General features: G+C 60.7%; 2 protein-coding genes across 3 annotated transcripts; one reads left to right on the top strand and one right to left on the bottom strand.

The window, feature by feature from the left end:
- Positions 1-132: 132 nt before the first annotated feature.
- BSPRY (B-box and SPRY domain containing) lies at positions 133-8,026 on the bottom strand. Its single transcript, XM_061377958.1, has 6 exons — positions 7,908-8,026; positions 7,372-7,470; positions 7,022-7,252; positions 5,526-5,551; positions 4,063-4,187; positions 133-777 (listed from the first exon to the last, which is right to left on the bottom strand). The coding sequence occupies exons 1-6, from the start codon at positions 7,962-7,964 to the stop codon at positions 251-253; spliced, it is 1,065 nt and encodes a 354-aa protein (XP_061233942.1). The 5' UTR covers positions 7,965-8,026; the 3' UTR covers positions 133-250.
- Positions 8,027-8,137: 111 nt separating this feature from the next.
- On the top strand, positions 8,138-17,586 carry WDR31 (WD repeat domain 31). 2 transcript variants are annotated; one of them, XM_061377961.1, is made up of 10 exons: positions 8,138-8,212; positions 10,605-10,738; positions 11,892-12,021; positions 12,432-12,506; positions 13,394-13,538; positions 13,622-13,722; positions 14,107-14,174; positions 14,769-14,910; positions 16,724-16,886; positions 17,418-17,586. In XM_061377961.1, the coding sequence occupies exons 2-10, from the start codon at positions 10,692-10,694 to the stop codon at positions 17,576-17,578; spliced, it is 1,032 nt and encodes a 343-aa protein (XP_061233945.1). In that variant the 5' UTR covers positions 8,138-8,212; positions 10,605-10,691; the 3' UTR covers positions 17,579-17,586. The 2 variants fall into 2 exon arrangements, with proteins under 2 accessions (XP_061233945.1, XP_061233943.1); XM_061377959.1 differs by lacking the exons at positions 8,138-8,212; positions 10,605-10,738 and having other exon boundaries at positions 11,784-12,021.
- Positions 17,587-17,663: the final 77 nt, after the last annotated feature.

The raw sequence follows: 17,663 nt of genomic DNA on the forward strand, positions 1-17,663 counted from the left end.
CATCAGGCGGGGAACTGCCACTGGTCAGAGAGGAATTAAATAACAGATCAAATGATGGAGCCAGGCCCACCCTGGGTGGGTGATCCTCCTGGAGGAGGAAAAAGCTGCTGTCAAACACATGGAGAACACATGTAGTCCGAAGGCAGGTCCTGTGTGGTCTCATTTCCCCCACAAAGGTACTGTATAGTGCATATACAGTCACTGTACATACAATTGCATATTCACCCCCTCAGCGAGCCCAATGCTTCGCTCACTGGACAAGCGAGATGCTCTCGTGTGCCACAGCGAAGACAGGGTACAGAGGCTCTGTGAAGGTCTCCCTGTGGGAGAAGAGGATGGTGCAGGAATCGGGGTCATAAAAGAACACCTCCCCTCCTGCCAAGTCAAGCAGGACCCCGATCTCTGCCGGAGCCTTGAGCAGCTCCACGGCCTGCAGGCGCCCGGCGTGCAGGAACCTGAACTCCCTGTCGTAGCGCGAGAAGACCCAGGAGGCAGCGTTGAAGCCCAGGCGGGCTTCGTTGGCAGAGCCCTTCCGTGGCAGGGAGCTGTAGCACACCCCCAGCTTGTAGGCACAGCTCTTGTCCACGCTGATCCTCCACGCACAGACTCCGGACTGGAAACCTGCAGTAGCCAAAGCGTTGGGCCAGTGGTCAAACCGCTCGGGGCCGTCCAAGTCCACCTTTGCTTTCTTGGGACTGAAGGTCAGGGTTTTCTTGTCCTCCGACAGGCTGAGGTGGGGGCTGAGTGTTTTCTCATCGATGTGAATCTCCTGTGAGCCTGCAAGAGGAGTCACGCTGTGAGCACCGGTTTGGTGGCCACCACCTGAAGAAGTCCTGGCCATCAGAAACACAATCAACAACCAACCTCCCCCTGCACACTGTTCTGGAGGAGCCCATCTGCCCCCCGGGGTGACACGGGCCAGCACAGCAGCTCCCTGCAGCTTCCTCTCTCAAAGCAGACTCGACAAAGCCCAGAGTTTACCTGGCACCTCTCCCCCCTTGCACTACAACTGCTACCAAGTCAGAGTAGATCATAGAATCACAGAGTGGTTTGTGTTGAAGGGACCTTAAAGCCCATCCAGCTCCAACCCCTGCCACAGGCAGGGACCCCTTCCACTGGAGCAGCTTGCTCCAAGCCCCTGTGTCCAACCTGGCCTTGAGCACTGCCAGGGATGGGGCAGCCACAGCTTCTCTGGGCACCCTGTGCCAGCGCCTCAGCACCCTCACAGGGAAGAGCTTCTGCCTAAGAGCTCAGCTCAGTCTCCCCTCGGGCAGGTTCAAGCCATTCCCCTTGGCCTGTCCCTACAGGCCCTTGTCCCAAGCCCCTCTCCAGCTTTCCTGCAGCCCCTTTAGGCACTGGAGCTGCTCTAAGGTCTGCCTGGAGCTCTCTCTTCCCCAGGCTGAACCAAGACACTGCTCATCTTACCCTGTCCCGTGCCCAGATCCCCACAGATCAGAACTCCATGGGTTTGGCTCATCCCATTTTTGGGAGCGACCCAAACCTCAGCTCCGGTGTCCCTTCCCACCCCCACTGTGGGTGAGCAGGACCTGACTTCTCCTCCCCTAGCCTGGATGAGTCAGGAGCCTGCACAAGGAGGGAGGGCTCTTTGCAGAAATCCTGCAGAGCTGGAAATACAGGAATGAGGAGGAATGGAGAGGGCTGGGCAGGGAAATCCCTGTCCTCCTTATAAAGCCCAAGTTATTTATCAACCGAGCACGCTGGGAACAGTGGAAGGAGGAACCACTGCGCATTAGAGATGAGCACGGCCATGATTTGGTTTTGCTGTGAATGAAGGCGCTGCCCTTGCACCACAGCACAAACCCAGTGAGCTGCAGCCCAGGGCGAGAGCCAGGCTGGCTGCAGGACACTGGCACCCATCAGGGCTCTGCACCACTGCAAACCCATGGGTGAAAGCACCCAGCACTGCTCACACTGCATGAAACCCCTCAGCAGACCATGTGTGAGTCCCGAATAACTACACCAGTGTCTGCCACCTCTGTAAATTCAAGAGATGAGGCCGATGCCCAACTGACTCACCTGCTCCCAGGGGACAGAGTTTCTACCTGTGAGTGCCCCTCCTTGCCCTGCCCTTCTCTGCCCTCACTGCACCCATTTTATGCCTTAAACTGCCAAGGAAACAAGGCTGGAGCAGGTGAGTCATTTGCCAGCAAGTGCTCTATGGTATCATAGAATCCCAGCCTGGTTTGGGTTGGAAGGGACCTTAAAGCTCCTCCAGCTCCAACCCCTACCACAGGCAGGGACCCCTTCCACTGGAGCAGCTTGCTCCAAGCCCCTGTGTCCAATCTGGCCTTGAACACTGCCAGGGATGGGGCAGCCACAGCTTCTCTGGGCACCCTGTGCCAGCGCCTCAGCACCCTCACAGGGAAGAGCTTCTGCCTAAGAGCTCAGCTCAGTCTCCCCTCGGACAGGTTCAAGCCATTCCCCTTGGCCTGTCCCTACAGGCCCTTGTGAACCCCAAACCTAGGCAACACAGAAGGCTGGATGCCAAGTGAAGACATCAAAGGACCCGTGTTTAGTTTTGAGTGTGAAGGGGAGGTTGTTTCCTGCTGGCCTGCAGGTTTTGAGAGGCTACAGCACAAACCCTCAAGGCCAGGACTTTCCTGTTTCCAAGCAAACAAACAAGAGTGATGCCTGTTCAGCTGTCTCTGGAAGGAGGGTCCACCGTGTGAAACACACCATCACTGTCTCTGGAAGAAAGCTAGGACCATCACAGTTAATACTCAATCTCTAAGGCTAGGTCCTGGGTGCACTATGGACTAATGAGGTATGCAAGGGTACGGCAGGCATCCTCGGCATGCAGTAATGGCACGTCAAATGGAACAACAGACAAAAACCCACCCAAGTAAAGCTAAACAGAATGAACTGTGTGTGAAGTGCACCACTACAAGAGCTGAATGCCTGAGAGCCATTCCATTTCATGGGGAGGCTATGGGGAAAGGAATACAACACAAACAACAACATGTGAAAACAAAGAGAATCATGGAAAGGTTTCCTGCTTGACTCAATGGCTCTGAACTATCAAGATGTTGCAAGCACAAGAGTTTGCACAACTGCCAGCACTCAGACACGGAGAGGGAAATTAATCCCAAAGGAAGAGCTAGACCAGAGTTTGTAGTAGAAGTGAATGATGTTGGCGGTTGGTCCTGAAGCTAACACACAAAACCACAAGAGCAATAAAAGCCAGAAGTGCACACCTTTGAGAAGGAACTGGAAACAGGGAAAACTGGAAACAGGGAAAACTGGAAACTGCTCATCAGCATCAAAAGTGAGATGAGCCAAAATCAGAAGTTAATGCAGAAGCTTTGAAAGGTCACCCCAGGGCCTGCTCACCAGGCACAGGACAAATGTTCTCTGGCTGTGAAGGATGGTGCCACCTTTGAGGAACAAAGGATGTAATTGAAATGCCTGAAAGCAGGAGTAAAAGCAAACATCTCCCAACCAGCCACTGGAGCAGAGCGCAGCCGGAAGCAAGCCCTCATCCCTGCTCAACACAGCCAACACCAGCCTGGTAAAACCTGCCCCGAGCACAAACACCTCCCATGGAACCTCAGCTGTACAGCAGGAGCTGAACAAACCTCGGCGGTGCAGAGCCACAGCCTCACCTTAGGATCAGAAAGCTACTGCGTTCCCTCCCTTCCCACTCCAGCAGGTCAGTGTCTCGCAGACACCACATGGGTGACTTCACCTCTTTTTAAACCACCAGCAGGCCAGTGCTGTTCACAGTGAAGTATTTCTGTGACAGGTTCCTAACAGCAGCACCAGCTTCAGTGCTGACGGCGACCCAGGGAACAGCAAAAGAAACCAAATGGGGCTCAGCCACAGAGCTGATACAAGGCACAATCCTTCCAAACCCCAGCTCTCCTCCTAGCCAAAACCAGCTGCTTGCAGCCCCTCCCCAACCACTGCTGCTGCCCCCCTGGCTGGAGGCAAATGGCAGGGGCTGGGCAGGCATCAGGACAGCATCAGCATGTCTCTTTGGGCACAACGTGAGTGGGTGTACAGGAATGCCCAGGGAGTGTGGGACCTGCAGGAGACACTGACCTGTGATGCAGCAGAGAACAGCAGAGGCCCACAGTCGATGCAGCAGTGGACTCTGAACACACGTCTGGTTAAAGTTTAACTTCAGGGACTCCTGTGGCTCTAAGATTCCCTCCGCCACCTCTGTCCTAGCAAGGGAAAACAAGAGGTATTTTGAAATACAATGATTTATGGACCAGAGCTGGGAGGTGTTTATAGAGATCACCAGAGGTTATGGAAGAAATGCGAGCTGGAGCAGTTGCAAGAGGAGCACAGAGCAACTACAGCAGGAATTCCTAGGCAAGCCCTTATCAAAAGGGATAGTTTCGGTTGGCTTCAATTACAGCCCCTTCTGAAAGGACTTCAGTGTTTTAAGTACAATCCCAGCAGCCTCAGCCAACAGCCTCCTCACTCGCCTGACACAGAGCAAAAGCATCTGAGAGCAGGCATTCAGGTACAAGAGGAGCACAATGAAGAGGCCGCTGGGAGAGAGCCAGAATTCCCCCTGCACCAACAAAGGCTGGCTCAAAGCAGGGGGGATGCAACAAGAGAGCAACTCCAGATTTCACAGAGCATAGGCAGGAGATGGGGGATCTGCTGGGCCCCCATGGCCTGCAGCACACACAGCTCATGGCTGCAAGTAAAGGCTCTGGCACGGGCTGCTGTGATGTGCTGGGGCACATTTCCTGCTCTCCAGAGGTAGGGTCCAGGCAAAAATACCCCTGAAAGTCCTCTGGGCAGCAGAGTTCAGCCAGTGCCAGGCAGCAGCCTTGTAGCAGCCCCAGAAATCAATGCCTGTAAAATGCAGCCACCACACTGTCTTCTCAGGCAAGGGCAGCCCCATGTTACTGGTGATGACTGTTAGAAATCCCAGAATCCCAGCCTGGTTTGGGTTGGAAGGGACCTTAAAGCTCATCCAGTTCCGACCCCTGCCACGGGCAGGGACACCTTCCACTAGAGCAGCTTGCTCCAAGCCCCATCCAACCTGGCCTTGGAATGCTGACATCAGCCCTTGGTTCACCCTCAGTGCATCCTGCCTCTCAGGGAAGGAGGCAGTGCAAGTCTGGGCACGCTGCTGCTCTGGGCAATGCGGTGCCAGCAGCAACCCCAGGCATGGAGCGCTCCAGCTTTGGGGATGGAGCATCCCATCTCCTGCCATCAGGCCAGGGTCAGGCATGCTCCATCTCCCCGTGAGCCCCATGGAGTTCTCTGGGGAGCTGGAGAAGGTCCCCCATATGCAAGAGCCAGTGCATCCAAAAACACATTGTGCATACAGTGCTTCTAGGTGTCAGATACCTCTGTCTCTAGCAGCATGTGAAGCAAAGAGGGATCTCTACTGTGTGTCCTTGAACCCCACAAGAGCAGCGTGAGGGAGGAAGGAGGGGTGCCACCAGCTGCCTGAGCAAGGGCATGCTGCTCATAGCGGGAGCCAAGGGGTGCAGGCAAGCTTGGAGCAGGGAAAGGACCGGGAGCAGTCAGGCACTAACCTCTCGAAGATCTCTTGTTCTGCATGCTGGGGACAAGGAGAGAAAGAATCATCACAGCAGCAATGCCCACAGATAAAACCCCAAACCCAGGCTGGGCACTGCAAACCCAGGCAGCACTGTTCTCCTTCCTGACCCACAGAAACCACTCCTCACCCCAGCGCTTGCCATGGGCAGCAGGGGGAACCAGCACCCCTTTTCTCCAGCTGCAGCACTCTCCACTCCCTGACTCAGGACTCAGCTCTAATTCCACACCCTCTGCTAGGCACCAGCCTGTCTGCACCTGACAGATGCACTGCACCCTGAGAACCCCAGCCCTGAGGTCCCCCTGTCCCTTATCCCATCAGGGCATGCTGCAGGAACACCTTGTGCTTGCAGCAAGCACCCCCCAAAGCTGCCAGTGAGGGGTGAAGCTGTGGAGGACCAGAGTCAAGAGAGAACCTCCTGTCAGTCCCTCTTGTTTGGGCACCCGCTGGCAGTGGTGTGTGCTCAGGATACAGCTCCATTGACAAAGTGCTAGGAGAACATTTGATCCCTGCTCAAATACAAGCTGCAGGGTGCTCTGTGTGCCTTTCACTGTCCTGCAGCATGACACGTATCGATTCCTGACAGACACAAGCACCAACACCAACATCCCAAGGTGAGGAATGTGTGAGCCCCACTTCCCCTCCACTACGTGGCAAAGGGAGAATCTGAGGGTCCCCCTGTTTTCTGCCACAGGCATGGGATGGATCTTGCCTTCCACCCCCTGCTCTCCCCAGTGAGGCCGCAGCCCAGCCAGCCAAGGGGCTGTGGCAGGACTGGAGCTGCATTTCCCACCACAGGAGCAGCATCTGCCTTCTGCCCATGGGAGCCAGCAGAGCTGCTGCCCCCTCTTCACAGGTTACACCTGACAAGCAGAGGCTGAGAGCAAGGCAGGAGGTGAGTGCCTCCAAGGACTCGCCTCAGTAAACTGAGATGATTTAACAGCCAGAGGAGGAACTGAGCAAAGGGAAGCACTGGCTGCTGTGCACAGTAAACACCCTTAGGAGAGATGGGCCAGGAAACAGGGCAGGCTCTCAGGATGAGCTGCAGGTGCTCCTGAGGGTCATGTTGTGGTTAAAACTGAACAGAGCCCTACAAAACTGGTGGCTCCATTAACTGCTGTAAGAGCAGCTCCCAACCCAGAGCTGTCCTGGCTGTCCAGCCAAAGGGCCTCTGAGGGCTGGCAGCTTCAGGGTGGGAGACCTGAGCCTGGCTACTTCTGAACCTCACTGCAAGCAGAAGTGGGCAGAGCAGATGCTTCCTCTTCCAGGGGAAGGAGCCACCAGTTCCTAACTTAAGGAACCAGGTGAAGGAGGTTCCTTGAGCTAGATCTGCAAATGCAGGTCCTGTATGGCTCTGCCTCCATGCTATCAGTGCAGCAAGCTGCTGAACACTGTATTTGAGACCCATCATTAAAAGCTTACGTCACCGTTGGGCTGGCGGCGCTGTCCCTGGGTACAAGCAGCAGTACTCACCACCAGGCCCTGGTCATCCAGGCTGGTGATCATGTCCACCAGGTAGGTTCGGAGGGCAGCCAGTTTCTGCAGGGCCTCGCTCCAGTGCAGCCGCTGGGTCAGGATGCTCTGGTGCGCCCGCTCCTCCTCCGCGTGCACCCTCTCCAGCAGCCGCTGCTCCTCGTTCTCGCACGCGTTCCCCACGAAGAGCAGCCTCTGGATCACCCGCTCCCGCGCCGCGCTGGCTGCGCTCTGCCGGGGAACACCCGCCCTGCTCAGCCCCGCCGGCAGCACCGACCGCCCCTGCCGGCTCTGCCCGCGGCTGAACCGCCCCGCACCGAGCCCCGGCCCCAGGCACCCCCGGCACTCACCAGGACCCGCTGGTCCTTGGCCGGCAGCACCTCGTCCACGTGCCGGGCGATGGCAGCGCTCTGCAGCTGGAGCCGCTCGCACCGGTCCACGATCTTGTTCTGGAACAACACGGGGGTCATCGGGCATCACACGCAGAGACATAGGGAGACCCCTTCCTACCCTGCAGGTGAACCATCCCATAGCCCCCCATGGACCGCACCCTGCCGGGCTCCGCACAGGCAGCCCCCATCCCCCTTCACAGCCCCACACCTCAACAGGGACCCCCCGAGCTCACAGCCTGCCAGGAGGCACCCATAGGAAGCCCCCATCCCCACAGGGACCCTTCACACGGTCCCGCACCCCACCAAGACCGCCCCGGACCCAGGCGCGGCCCCTCTCTCCCTTCAGTCCCGCCCCGTCTCAGGCAGCCCCGCACGTCCCGCGCTTCCCTCGGCCCCGGCGGGCACCGGGGAAAGGGCCCGGCCCGAGGCTCAGGCATCCCCGGGTCCGGGTCCCGTCCCCGTCCCGTTCCGATCCGGTCCCCGCCGCCGCTCACCCTCAGCTCCGCCGCCCGCTCCGCCAGCGGCCGCGGCTCCCGGCCCCGCTGGGCCATCCTGCGGCCCCGCACCTGCCGCTGGGCGGCGGCGGCCCCGCCCGGGCCTCGCACACAGCCCCGCCCCGGTATGGCACAGCCCGGCCCGGCCCCGGTACGGTGAGGGCACGGTACGGTACGGTACGGAACGGCACTGCACGGTACTGCACGGTACGGAACGGCACTGCACGGTACGGTACCGCTGCCGAGGAGCCGGGCGGCGCGGACGGTTCGGGACGGGACGGACGTCGGGGCCCCGCCCGCTCCCGGTGAGTGCGCGGCGGGAGCGGCCCCACAGGGCGGGTTCCGGGCCCACGCTGGCTGCCCCAAGGCCTCGCCGTGGGGCCGGGCCGGCTGCAGGGACCCGCACGGTCCCCGTGCCCTTCCCAGGGGCTGCCCTGGCTGCAGCGACCTGGTCTGTGCCCACACCGCACCCCCCAGGCTGCCCTCATCCTGCTGTGGGGCTCCCCATGGACAGGGGCTCGGGATGCTCCCGTTAGCATCCACCGGGGCACCGCCGCTGTAGAGACCCAAGTCAGCACCGCCTGGTTACCCTCAGCTACAGAGACCTGCGTTCTTGCCATGGGTCCCTCCCGGCTACAGAGCCCAGGTCATCACTGTGGGATCAACCCAGCTATAGGGTCCCACATCATCGCCATAGGGTCTCCCCCGGCTATAGGGCCCTGGGGCTGCCCCTGCACACCCCTCTCTCCTGAGGGATGTTTAACACCCTGTGAAAACAGGGAGGAAGCTGCTGTGACTCCTGTGCCCACTCCTGTGGGTACCGTTGTTTCCCTCTTCATGGTTTGGATCCACTGCAGCACCTCAGGCTGAGGCAGCAGCGCTGGTTATGCTTTAAATACACTGTAGGAAAACATGGGTTTGGTCTCTGTTAAGCAACGCACTGGAGGAAGGGAGGATGGGACATCCTCCAGAGGGAAAATCAGCCTTCCAGAGGGGCAGCTTCATACGGATCACCTGCTGCAGGGTCCCTGTGTTATCAGAGAGCTTGGTGATGGATCAGGCTCATGGAAGACGTGTAGGGCAGCCCCGGGTGAGCTTCCTGCAGCTGCGGCTCTTGTTCAGGGCTCAGCAAAGCCTGCAGTGGGCAGGAGCAGGAGCAGGAGCAGGAGCAGGCAGTTGGGCACAGACAGAGCCCGCTCTGTGCCCTGGGGCACGGCTCTGGGCTGTCCTGCAGGCAGGGGCGATTGCACTGAGCACGAGCAGGACCCTGAGGGCACAGCAAGGACAGGGACTGAAACACCGGAATTTAGGTTTTACCCTGGAATCGTGAAGTGCAGGAAAAACGGCTTCCAAAAATTGCTTCAAGCTCAAGGCCCCTTCCAGCCCAAGCCAGGCCGGGGCTCTGTGATTCCAGTGTACTGGAAGGGCTCAGATGCTTGGTCTGATGGGCAGCAGTGAATCACTGAACTATCCCTGCTCCTCCGCATCTGCAGGGGCAGGCAGGTGGGGATTAGCAGGGTGTTACTGGCTGCTAAGCACAAAAGCTGCCAGGGTAAAATTAGACAGGGAAGGGTTTGCAGACCCCCGACCCCTCCTGCTCAGTGCTCCCAGGCTTTGCTGTTGATCTCTTTGCTGGCACAAGCAGCGGTGTTTTCTGCTCTGGTTTCTCTGAGCAGAACCCCGCTGCCCCCGCAGACGAGCACTGATGGGCACCGGCTGCAGGCTACATTCCATTAGCGTGTCTGGAGCTCAGGAGAAGCCAATTACTGTCCATGGCGATTCACTGCCATTGAAACTGGCTTGTGCTCAGGCTGTGACCCGGGAGGATTAGAGGGAAGGTGCTGCCTCAGGCCCTGCTCTGACCAAGGCTCCTGCAGCTCATGGGGCCTGGCTGCTGTGATGTGGGTTGGCATTGGGCAGCCTGGCCAGCAAGGGGTTGTGTATTGAATGCGTCTGGGTTGTCAACATGCTCTTGTCTAGCCTGGACCTGGGGCTGTAGTTTGGAGGTAGGAAGACCACTCCAAGCTTCACATGAAGTCATTGAATCATAGAATAGTTAGGGTTGGGAAGGACCTTAAGATTATCAAGTTCCAACCCCCCTGCCATGGGCAGGGACACCTCACACTAAACCATCTCACCCAAGGCTCTGTCCAACCTGGTCTTGAACACTGCCAGGGATGGAGCATTCACAACCTCCCTGAGCATCATAGAATCATAGAATGGTTTGGGTTGAAGCGCCCTTAAAGATTATCCAGTCCCATCCCATGCTTCTAGAGACCTTAGAGCAGCTCCAGTGCCTGAAGGGGCTGCAGGAAAGCTGGAGAGGGGCTTGGGACAAGGGCCTGTAGGGACAGGCCAAGGGGAATGGCTTGAACCTGCCCGAGGGGAGACTGAGCTGAGCTCTTAGGCAGAAGCTCTTCCCTGTGAGGGTGCTGAGGCGCTGGCACAGGGTGCCCAGAGAAGCTGTGGCTGCCCCATCCCTGGCAGTGCTCAAGGCCAGGTTGGACACAGGGGCTTGGAGCAAGCTGCTCCAGTGGAAGGGGTCCCTGCCCGTGGCAGGGGTTGGAGCTGGAGGAGCTTTAAGGCCCCTTCCAACACAAACCAGGCTGGGATTCTGTGTTTATCAGCAACTTCTCCTGTCTATGTAACAAGCAGAAACCTCTCTGGGTTCCCACTAATGTGTGCCCTCACCCCCAGGTCATGTCCCAGCAGCGTGTACCCAAGATGCTGATGTGATGCCTGTTGCTGCTGGCTGGAACAGGAGCCGTGCTCATCAGCAGGGCTATGGGGAAACTGCAGAGCAAATTCAGCATCCACACCACTAAATACAGGTAAAGCAATGCCAGGTGATTGTGGCAGGGATTGGAGCTGGGTGAGCTTTAAGGTCCCTTCCAACCCAAACCAGGCTGGGATTCTATGAAATAATCCCATATCTGGCAGCAGGGTGTGTGATCTCTGCCTTGGAAGCAGCTGAGAGCCCAGGGTGGCAGCACGGGGGACTCTCTGTGCTTGGCAAGGAGGGTGTTGGGTGTCAGAGCACAGCAGAGCCCAGAGCCAGGCTGGTGTCAGTGGAAGAGGAGGCTGGGGAGATAGGAATTCCTTCTTTGACCTGCACAGAGCAAGCACCTAAATATTTGGCAGCTCTGGAGGTGGAACAGGTCTGTTCCATCCCACCCAGTGCAGGAGGTGCATTTGTCCATTCACAGCGTCACTTTTGCTCTCTAAAGGCAGATGTTGTCCCTCTCCAGCCCAGCCATGGATGCCACCTCAGTTCCACTGGGGCAGGGCACCTGGACCATGCCCAGAGAACCCTGCCTGTGGCCGGAGCTCCTTGACTGCACCCAGAGGACCTTGACCATGCCAAGAGCACCCACACCATGCCGAGAGCACCATGACTGTGCCCAGAGCACCCTGACTATACCCAGAGCACCCTGACTGTGCCGAGAGCACCATGACTGTGCCCAGAGCACCCTGACTGTACCCAGAGCACCCTGACTGTGCCCAGAGCACCCTGACTGTGCCCAGAGCACCCTGACTGTGCCCAGAGCACCCTGACTGTACCAAGAGCACCCTGACTGTACCGAGAGCACCCTGACTGTACCGAGAGCACCCTGACTGTGCCCAGAGCACCCTGACTGTACCGAGAGCACCCTGACTGTACCGAGAGCACCCTGACTGTGCCCAGAGCACCCTGACTGTGCCGAGAGCACCCTGACTGTACCAAGAGCACCCTGACTGTACCAAGAGCACCCTGACTGTACCGAGAGCACCCTGACTGTACCCAGAGCACCCTGACTGTGCCCAGAGCACCCTGACTGTACCGAGAGCACCCTGACTGTACCGAGAGCACCCTGACTGTGCCCAGAGCACCCTGACCATGTCCCAGAGCACTTTGACTATACTGAGAGCATCCTTACTGTGCCCGGAGCACCCTGCCTGTGCCCAGAGCATCATCACCTTCCATCTCTGTCTCTGCCTGTGCAGGGCCAATGGCTCCGTGGGAGAGGTGGGACCAGCTCAAGCCGCTCTGCAGCACAGCCCCGCACACAGCGATGCTGTCACCGCCGTGGCTGCTCTCGAACCAGACCTGTGCGTGTCCGGAGCAAGGGACAAGGTGAGGCTCCCCCTGCCACAGGGCACAGCACGGTCACAGGTGGGAAGTGTCCTGACAGGTTGGGGGAATGGGGTTTCTGTGTGAGCTTTAGACATTCCCATGAGTGGTTCCAACTGTGTTACTTCCTGAATTTAGGAGCACGAGATGAGCTTAGAGCGAGGGCAGACACTGAACCGAGTTCTAGAAGCCCTGCAGAGCTCAGGTCACACCAAATGCTCTCACCCAGGCTTGGAATCACTGGACTGGCCCTTACAGTACCTGGCAATGGATGGGCTCTACAGACAGCTGTATAAGCTGTAGGAGCCCAAACCAGAAGGACCCCTTCCCTCTCCAAGCACAGGGCTCACCCCAGCAGGAGCAGGGAGGTGTGTGTCTGTGCTCACGGGCTGCTCTCCTGCCCTGCTCCGCAGAGCGTGGCTCTCTGCAGCTGGAGGGCCGGGGCTGTGCTGCAGCGGTTCACAGGCCACCAGCAGGAGGTCACCAAGGTGAGTGACAATGGGCTGGGGGGGGTCTCCTGTGCTCCTGCCGGTCAGAAACCCGGAGCCGGGAGTGATGGAGCAGTGGTTTGTGCCCTGCAGAGAGCTCGTGGTGCTCCCTCAGAGAGAGGGACCGGGGTAGCAGGGTGTGCTAGGTCTTTCCCAAGGTCCCAACTGATACTTTGCTGTCCAGGGAAGTGGCACGGACTGGTTGCATCTGGGCTAAACAGGGCTCCAGGAGGCTTGGACGTGCTCTCCCTGCCAAGAGACTACTTAGCAGCACTCAGTCAAGTTTTGGATCCAGAGATGCTGTTCACTTGCGGCAGGCCTCATTCCATGAGACTCATCATTGTTCTTGGGTTGTATTCTTAATAGAGAGGGGCTTGGGACAAGGGCCTGCAGGGACAGGCCAAGGGGAATGGCTTGAACCTGCCCGAGGGGAGACTGAGCTGAGCTCTTAGGCAGAAGCTCTTCCCTGTGAGGGTGCTGAGGCGCTGGCACAGGGTGCCCAGAGAAGCTGTGGCTGCCCCATCCCTGGCAGTGCTCAAGGCCAGGTTGGACACAGGGGCTTGGAGCAACTTAAGAGAATGGGGGTCCTCCGAGGATGCTGCCCAATGCTCCCCACCACAACCTGCATGGTCACAGCAGGGCCTGCAGTGGGGCTGAGCGATTTCCCTGGTCCTACTGTGTTGGGGTTTGCCTGTGCCAGGATCCAGCAGAGCAGGAGGCTCAGTGTGAGCAGTCAGGCACATGCACATCAGCACGGGCAGAGCAGGGTTTGAAGGCTGGGCTCTCCCCAGTTGGGTTTCTGCACATCTCAGGCTCTGACAGGGCCACACAGGGGTGGTGCTGGCCCTGCTGGGCTGGTGGCGGCTTCTCCCACTTGTCCCTTCCAGGTCACCTCAGCCCCTGCCTCCAGCAGAGTCTTCAGCGCATCCCGGGACAAGACAGCGCTGATGTGGGAGCTCCAGGGGACCCCAGGACCCAGCCAGCGCTTCGCAGCACACGAGCTGGTTGTGACGGGCCTGGCTGCGAGCCCGGGTGAGGGACCCCAGGCTCCCGCTCCCCAGGGATTCCTCGGCACCTATCCCGGGTGTCGCTGTCAATGGGAACGTTGCTTGCAGATGGCTCCCAGCTGTGCACGGGCTCACGGGACAACACCGTGTGCAAGTGGGACACGGAGACCGGGCGCTGTCTGCGCAGAGCCCTCACCCGCAGGAACCTGGTAGGAGCCCTGGTTCCCTGCATCCCGTCCCAGCCCCCGGGGCCAGTTTCTCACTCTGCTCTGAGCTTGGTGCTTCAGGGCAGCCCTGAGGCAGTGCTCGGGTTGCACCGGGGAGGGCAGAGCTGCAGGCTGGTTACTGCGCTCTCCAGGTAACAGCGAAGCACAGGATGCTGAGAGCCGCACAGCGAGTGATGAATGCTGTGAGCGGGAGCTGCTTGGAGCGCATCAGGGGAGGAGCCGGTGGGAAGCAAGAAAAACTTCCCCTGTTTTCTGCTCCGAGCCCAGCACGAGGAGGAGAGGACGTGGCCTCAGTGGCTCAGTGTCTGCAGGACCCCAGCCTGGGCTGCACAGGGCTGCCCTCTGCTCACCCTTTCCTTCCCGCAGGTCACACATCTGTGCTGGGTGCCTGGGGAGCCTTACATCATCCAGACCTCAGAGGATAGAACAGTCAGGTACATGAGAGGCCCCCAGTGCCTAAAGGGGGGACAAGAGACCTGGAGAGGGGCTGGGGACAAGGGCCTGGAGGGACAGGGCAAGGGGAATGGCTTGAACCTGCCCGAGGGGAGACTGAGCTGAGCTCTTAGGCAGAAGCTCTTCCCTGTGAGGGTGCTGAGGCGCTGGCACAGGGTGCCCAGAGAAGCTGTGGCTGCCCCATCCCTGGCAGTGCTCAAGGCCAGGTTGGACACAGGGGCTTGGAGCAAGCTGCTCCAGTGGAAGGGGTCCCTGCCTGTGGCAGGGGTTGGGGCTGGAGGAGCTTTAAGGTCCCCTCCAACCCAAACCACTGTTATTCCATGTGCCACGGGCATTTTCCTGTCCGTGTGCACACAGGAAGGGAACTAAACCATCTCACCCAAGGCCTCGAAGAAGAAGTCTCAGCACAGCTCCAGTGGCTGGAGCTGGATCCTGAATGGATGCAGGGAGAGCTTTGGGGTTTGGCTTGCTGGGGGAAGGAGAGGGACAGCAGCAAGGGTAGTGCAGGGGCATGGAGGGACGCCCATCATGGCAATGGTGCATCAGAGCCCCCTTCCTCTCACGGTTCCTCCCAGGCTGTGGGACCTGCGGCCGCTGGAGGTGGCTCACAGCTTCCCCGCCAAGCGGCACATCCAGACCTGCTGCGACGTGAGCCCCGACGGCCGGCTCTGCCTGAGCACCAGCAGCGGCTCCGCGGGAGAGGGCTGCGAGGCCACGGTGAGACCCGGCCCCTGCAGTGCGAGCGGGGCAGCACCGCGGGCAGCTGCCTGCTCCTGGGCTCGCGTTGCCGTGCCCATGGCACGCAGCGGGGGGCAGCAGGGGGCAGCGGGGGGCAGCAGGGGGCAGCAGGGGGCAGCAGGGGGCAGCAGAGGGCAGCGGGGGACAGCAGGGGGCAGCAGAGGGCAGCGGGGGGCAGGGAGGGCAGCGGGGGCAGGGAGAGGGCAGCGGGGGGCAGCGGGGGGCAGCAGAGGGCAGCGGGGGGCAGCGGGGGGCAGCAGGGGGCAGCAGGGGGCAGCAGAGGGCAGCAGGGGGCAGCGGGGGACAGCAGGGGGCAGCAGAGGGCAGCGGGGGGCAGCAGAGGGCAGCAGGGGGCAGCAGAGGGCAGCGGGGGACAGCAGGGGGCAGCAGAGGGCAGCAGGGGGCAGCAGAGGGCAGCAGGGGGCAGCAGGGGGCAGCGGGGGCAGCAGGGGGGCAGCGGGGGGCAGCGGGGGACAGCAGGGGGCAGCAGAGGGCAGCGGGGGGCAGCAGGGGGGAGCGGGGGGCAGCAGGGGGCGGCAGGGGCGGCAGAGGGCAGCGGGGGCAGCAGGGGGCAGCGGGGGGCAGCAGGGGGCAGCAGAGGCAGCGGGGGCAGCAGGGGGCAGCAGAGAGCAGCAGGGGGCAGCAGGGGGCAGCAGAGGGCAGCAGAGGGCAGCAGGGGGGCAGCAGGGGGCAGCGGGGGGCAGCAGGGGGCAGCGGAGAGCAGCAGGGGGCAGCAGGGGGCAGCGGGGAGCAGCAGGGGGCAGCAGGGGGCAGCAGAGGGCAGCAGAGGGCAGCGGGGGGCAGCAGAGGGCAGCAGAGGGCAGCGGGGGGCAGCGGGGGGCAGCAAGGGGCAGCGGGGGGCAGCAGAGGGCAGCGGGGGGCAGCGGGGGGCAGCAGAGGGCAGCGGGGGGCAGCAGAGGGCAGCGGGGAGCAGCGGGGGCAGAGGGGCAGCGGGGGGCAGCGGGGGGCAGCAGGGGGCAGCAGGGGCAGCAGAGGGCAGCGGGGGCAGCAGGGGGCAGCAGAGGGCAGCGGGGGGCAGGAGAGGGCAGCGGGGAAGGGGGCGCGGGGGCAGGAGGGGGCGGGGAGGGGGGGGGGGGGGGGGCAGCGGGGGGCAGGAGAGGGCAGCAGGGGACAGGAGAGGGCAGCGGGGGGCAGGAGAGGGCAGCGGGGGGCAGCGGGGGGCAGCGGGGGGCGGCAGGGGGTAGCAGGGGGCAGCGGGGGGCAGCGGGGGGCAGCAAGGGCAGCGGGGGGCAGCGGGGGGCAGCGGGGTCAGCGGGGGGCAGCAGTGGGCATGAGGCTGCCGCTCCCAGCACCGGCTAGCTCCGCCGCTCAGCATCTCCCTGCCTGTCCCTTTGGCAATCCCGGTGCCCGCGGGTACCTGAGCTCGTGGTTAAAGCCCCGGGATTTGGTCCCATGGCCGTGAGGAGCACGAGGCGCGCACAGAAATCCCATCAGGAACCCCCGTGCTGGAGGCACTTCCAAACCGTGCAGGGTCCCAGCCCTGTGTGTGAGCAGCGGGCGGGTGGGAGCTGTGGGTGTGATTCTCACTGTTACAGTGAAGACAGCTCAGGGCCTTCTTGGCACAGTGTCTGAAACATCACATCGTGACTGTGCATGCTTGAGTGCACAGGACAGCCTTCAGTAATGGATGTCAAGTGTTCCATCCTCATTACCCACCCTAATCAGAGCCCAGTCTGCCATAGTGTAACATCAGTGACTCGCTCGGAAGGCACCGTGTCCTTGAAACGATGCCTGTGGGCATCCAGCTCTGACCTCTGCCTGTGCCCTGCAGCTGTGGGACCTGCGGCAGACGAGGAGCCACGTGTGTGAGTACAAAGGGCACTTCCAGACCACGACCTCGGGTGTTTTCCTGCCGTGGGGCCCAGCGCTCACCCCCAGCATCGCCACGGCCTCACTTGACAGCACCGTGAAGGTCTGGGACCGAGACACTGCAGGTAGGGCAGGGCCCTGCCCGCTCAGTGCCCCACTCTGGGTAACGGAGCTGCTGCTTGGTTTCTGTCTCCCACTGCTGATGGGCACGGTGAAGCCTGAGATCCCTGGATTTTCCTCTAACCCAGCTGCAGGGCAGGATGGAGCTGCCCCAGAGCAAACCCAGGGGCTTCTGCTTGTCCCCCAGCCAAGGAAATGGGAAATGACTTCTTTCTTGTTTGAAAGCTTATCAAAACCACACGTTGTGTTGCACGGCACATAGGAAAGCCCTGCAGCTCTGCCCAGTGGGGTCTGTCCACCCAACCCATCCCTGCCTCCTCTCCAGGGAAGAGGCAGAGCCTGACCTCAGCCTGGATTCCTGTTTGCTGGCCACTGCCTGACTGGGCAACACAGACCGCAGTGGGGCTTATGGAGAGTCCCTTGTTCAAAGGGCACATCCCAGTGTGGGGATGCAGGAGGGACAGGGACAGAGCAGAGGAGGTGGGAGGTTGGTGTGGTTGTGTCTCACCTCTGTGACATCTCTGTTCCCTCCTCAGCCTGCCTGGCCACGCTGTACCTGGATGGAGCAGGACCGTTGTCCTCGCTGGCTGCCTGTGACAGCTCCACGCTGCTCTGTGCCACTTCCAGCTCGGGGATCCACGTCCTCCGGCTGCGTGAGGGTGTGGGGCCGGCGCTGGAGGAGGTGGGGGTGTTCTGACCGCAGCCTTTCCAGCAGACGGGACCCAAGGGTTTCAGCTTGCGGGAGGGGAAGGCACTGGAGCTGCCTGGAACAGCCACACCAT

Source organism: Neopsephotus bourkii, unplaced genomic scaffold (genome assembly GCF_033783945.1).
Source record: "Neopsephotus bourkii isolate Nb327-2 ecotype Australia unplaced genomic scaffold, CSIRO-AGI_Nbou_v1 NB_1761, whole genome shotgun sequence".
Taxonomy (NCBI): Eukaryota; Metazoa; Chordata; class Aves; order Psittaciformes; family Psittacidae; genus Neopsephotus; species Neopsephotus bourkii.

What these genes read in the sequence shown, in the direction of transcription:
- BSPRY (XM_061377958.1), bottom strand. Translation starts at nt 7,964, where the DNA reads ATGGCCCAGCGGGGCCGGGAGCCGCGGCCGCTGGCGGAGCGGGCGGCG. An exon ending in CCAAGGACCAGCGGGTCCTG is followed by an intron (nt 7,253 to 7,371) that starts GTGAGTGCCGGG and finishes GTTCCCCGGCAG; the next exon opens with AGCGCAGCCAGCGCGGCGCG. An exon ending in TGTTCTCTGCTGCATCACAG is followed by an intron (nt 778 to 4,062) that starts GTCAGTGTCTCC and finishes CTCCTCTTGCAG; the next exon opens with GCTCACAGGAGATTCACATC.
- WDR31 (XM_061377959.1), top strand. Translation starts at nt 11,785, where the DNA reads ATGTCCCAGAGCACTTTGACTATACTGAGAGCATCCTTACTGTGCCCG. An exon ending in TCAGAGGATAGAACAGTCAG is followed by an intron (nt 14,175 to 14,768) that starts GTACATGAGAGG and finishes GGTTCCTCCCAG; the next exon opens with GCTGTGGGACCTGCGGCCGC. An exon ending in GAGAGGGCTGCGAGGCCACG is followed by an intron (nt 14,911 to 16,723) that starts GTGAGACCCGGC and finishes TGTGCCCTGCAG; the next exon opens with CTGTGGGACCTGCGGCAGAC.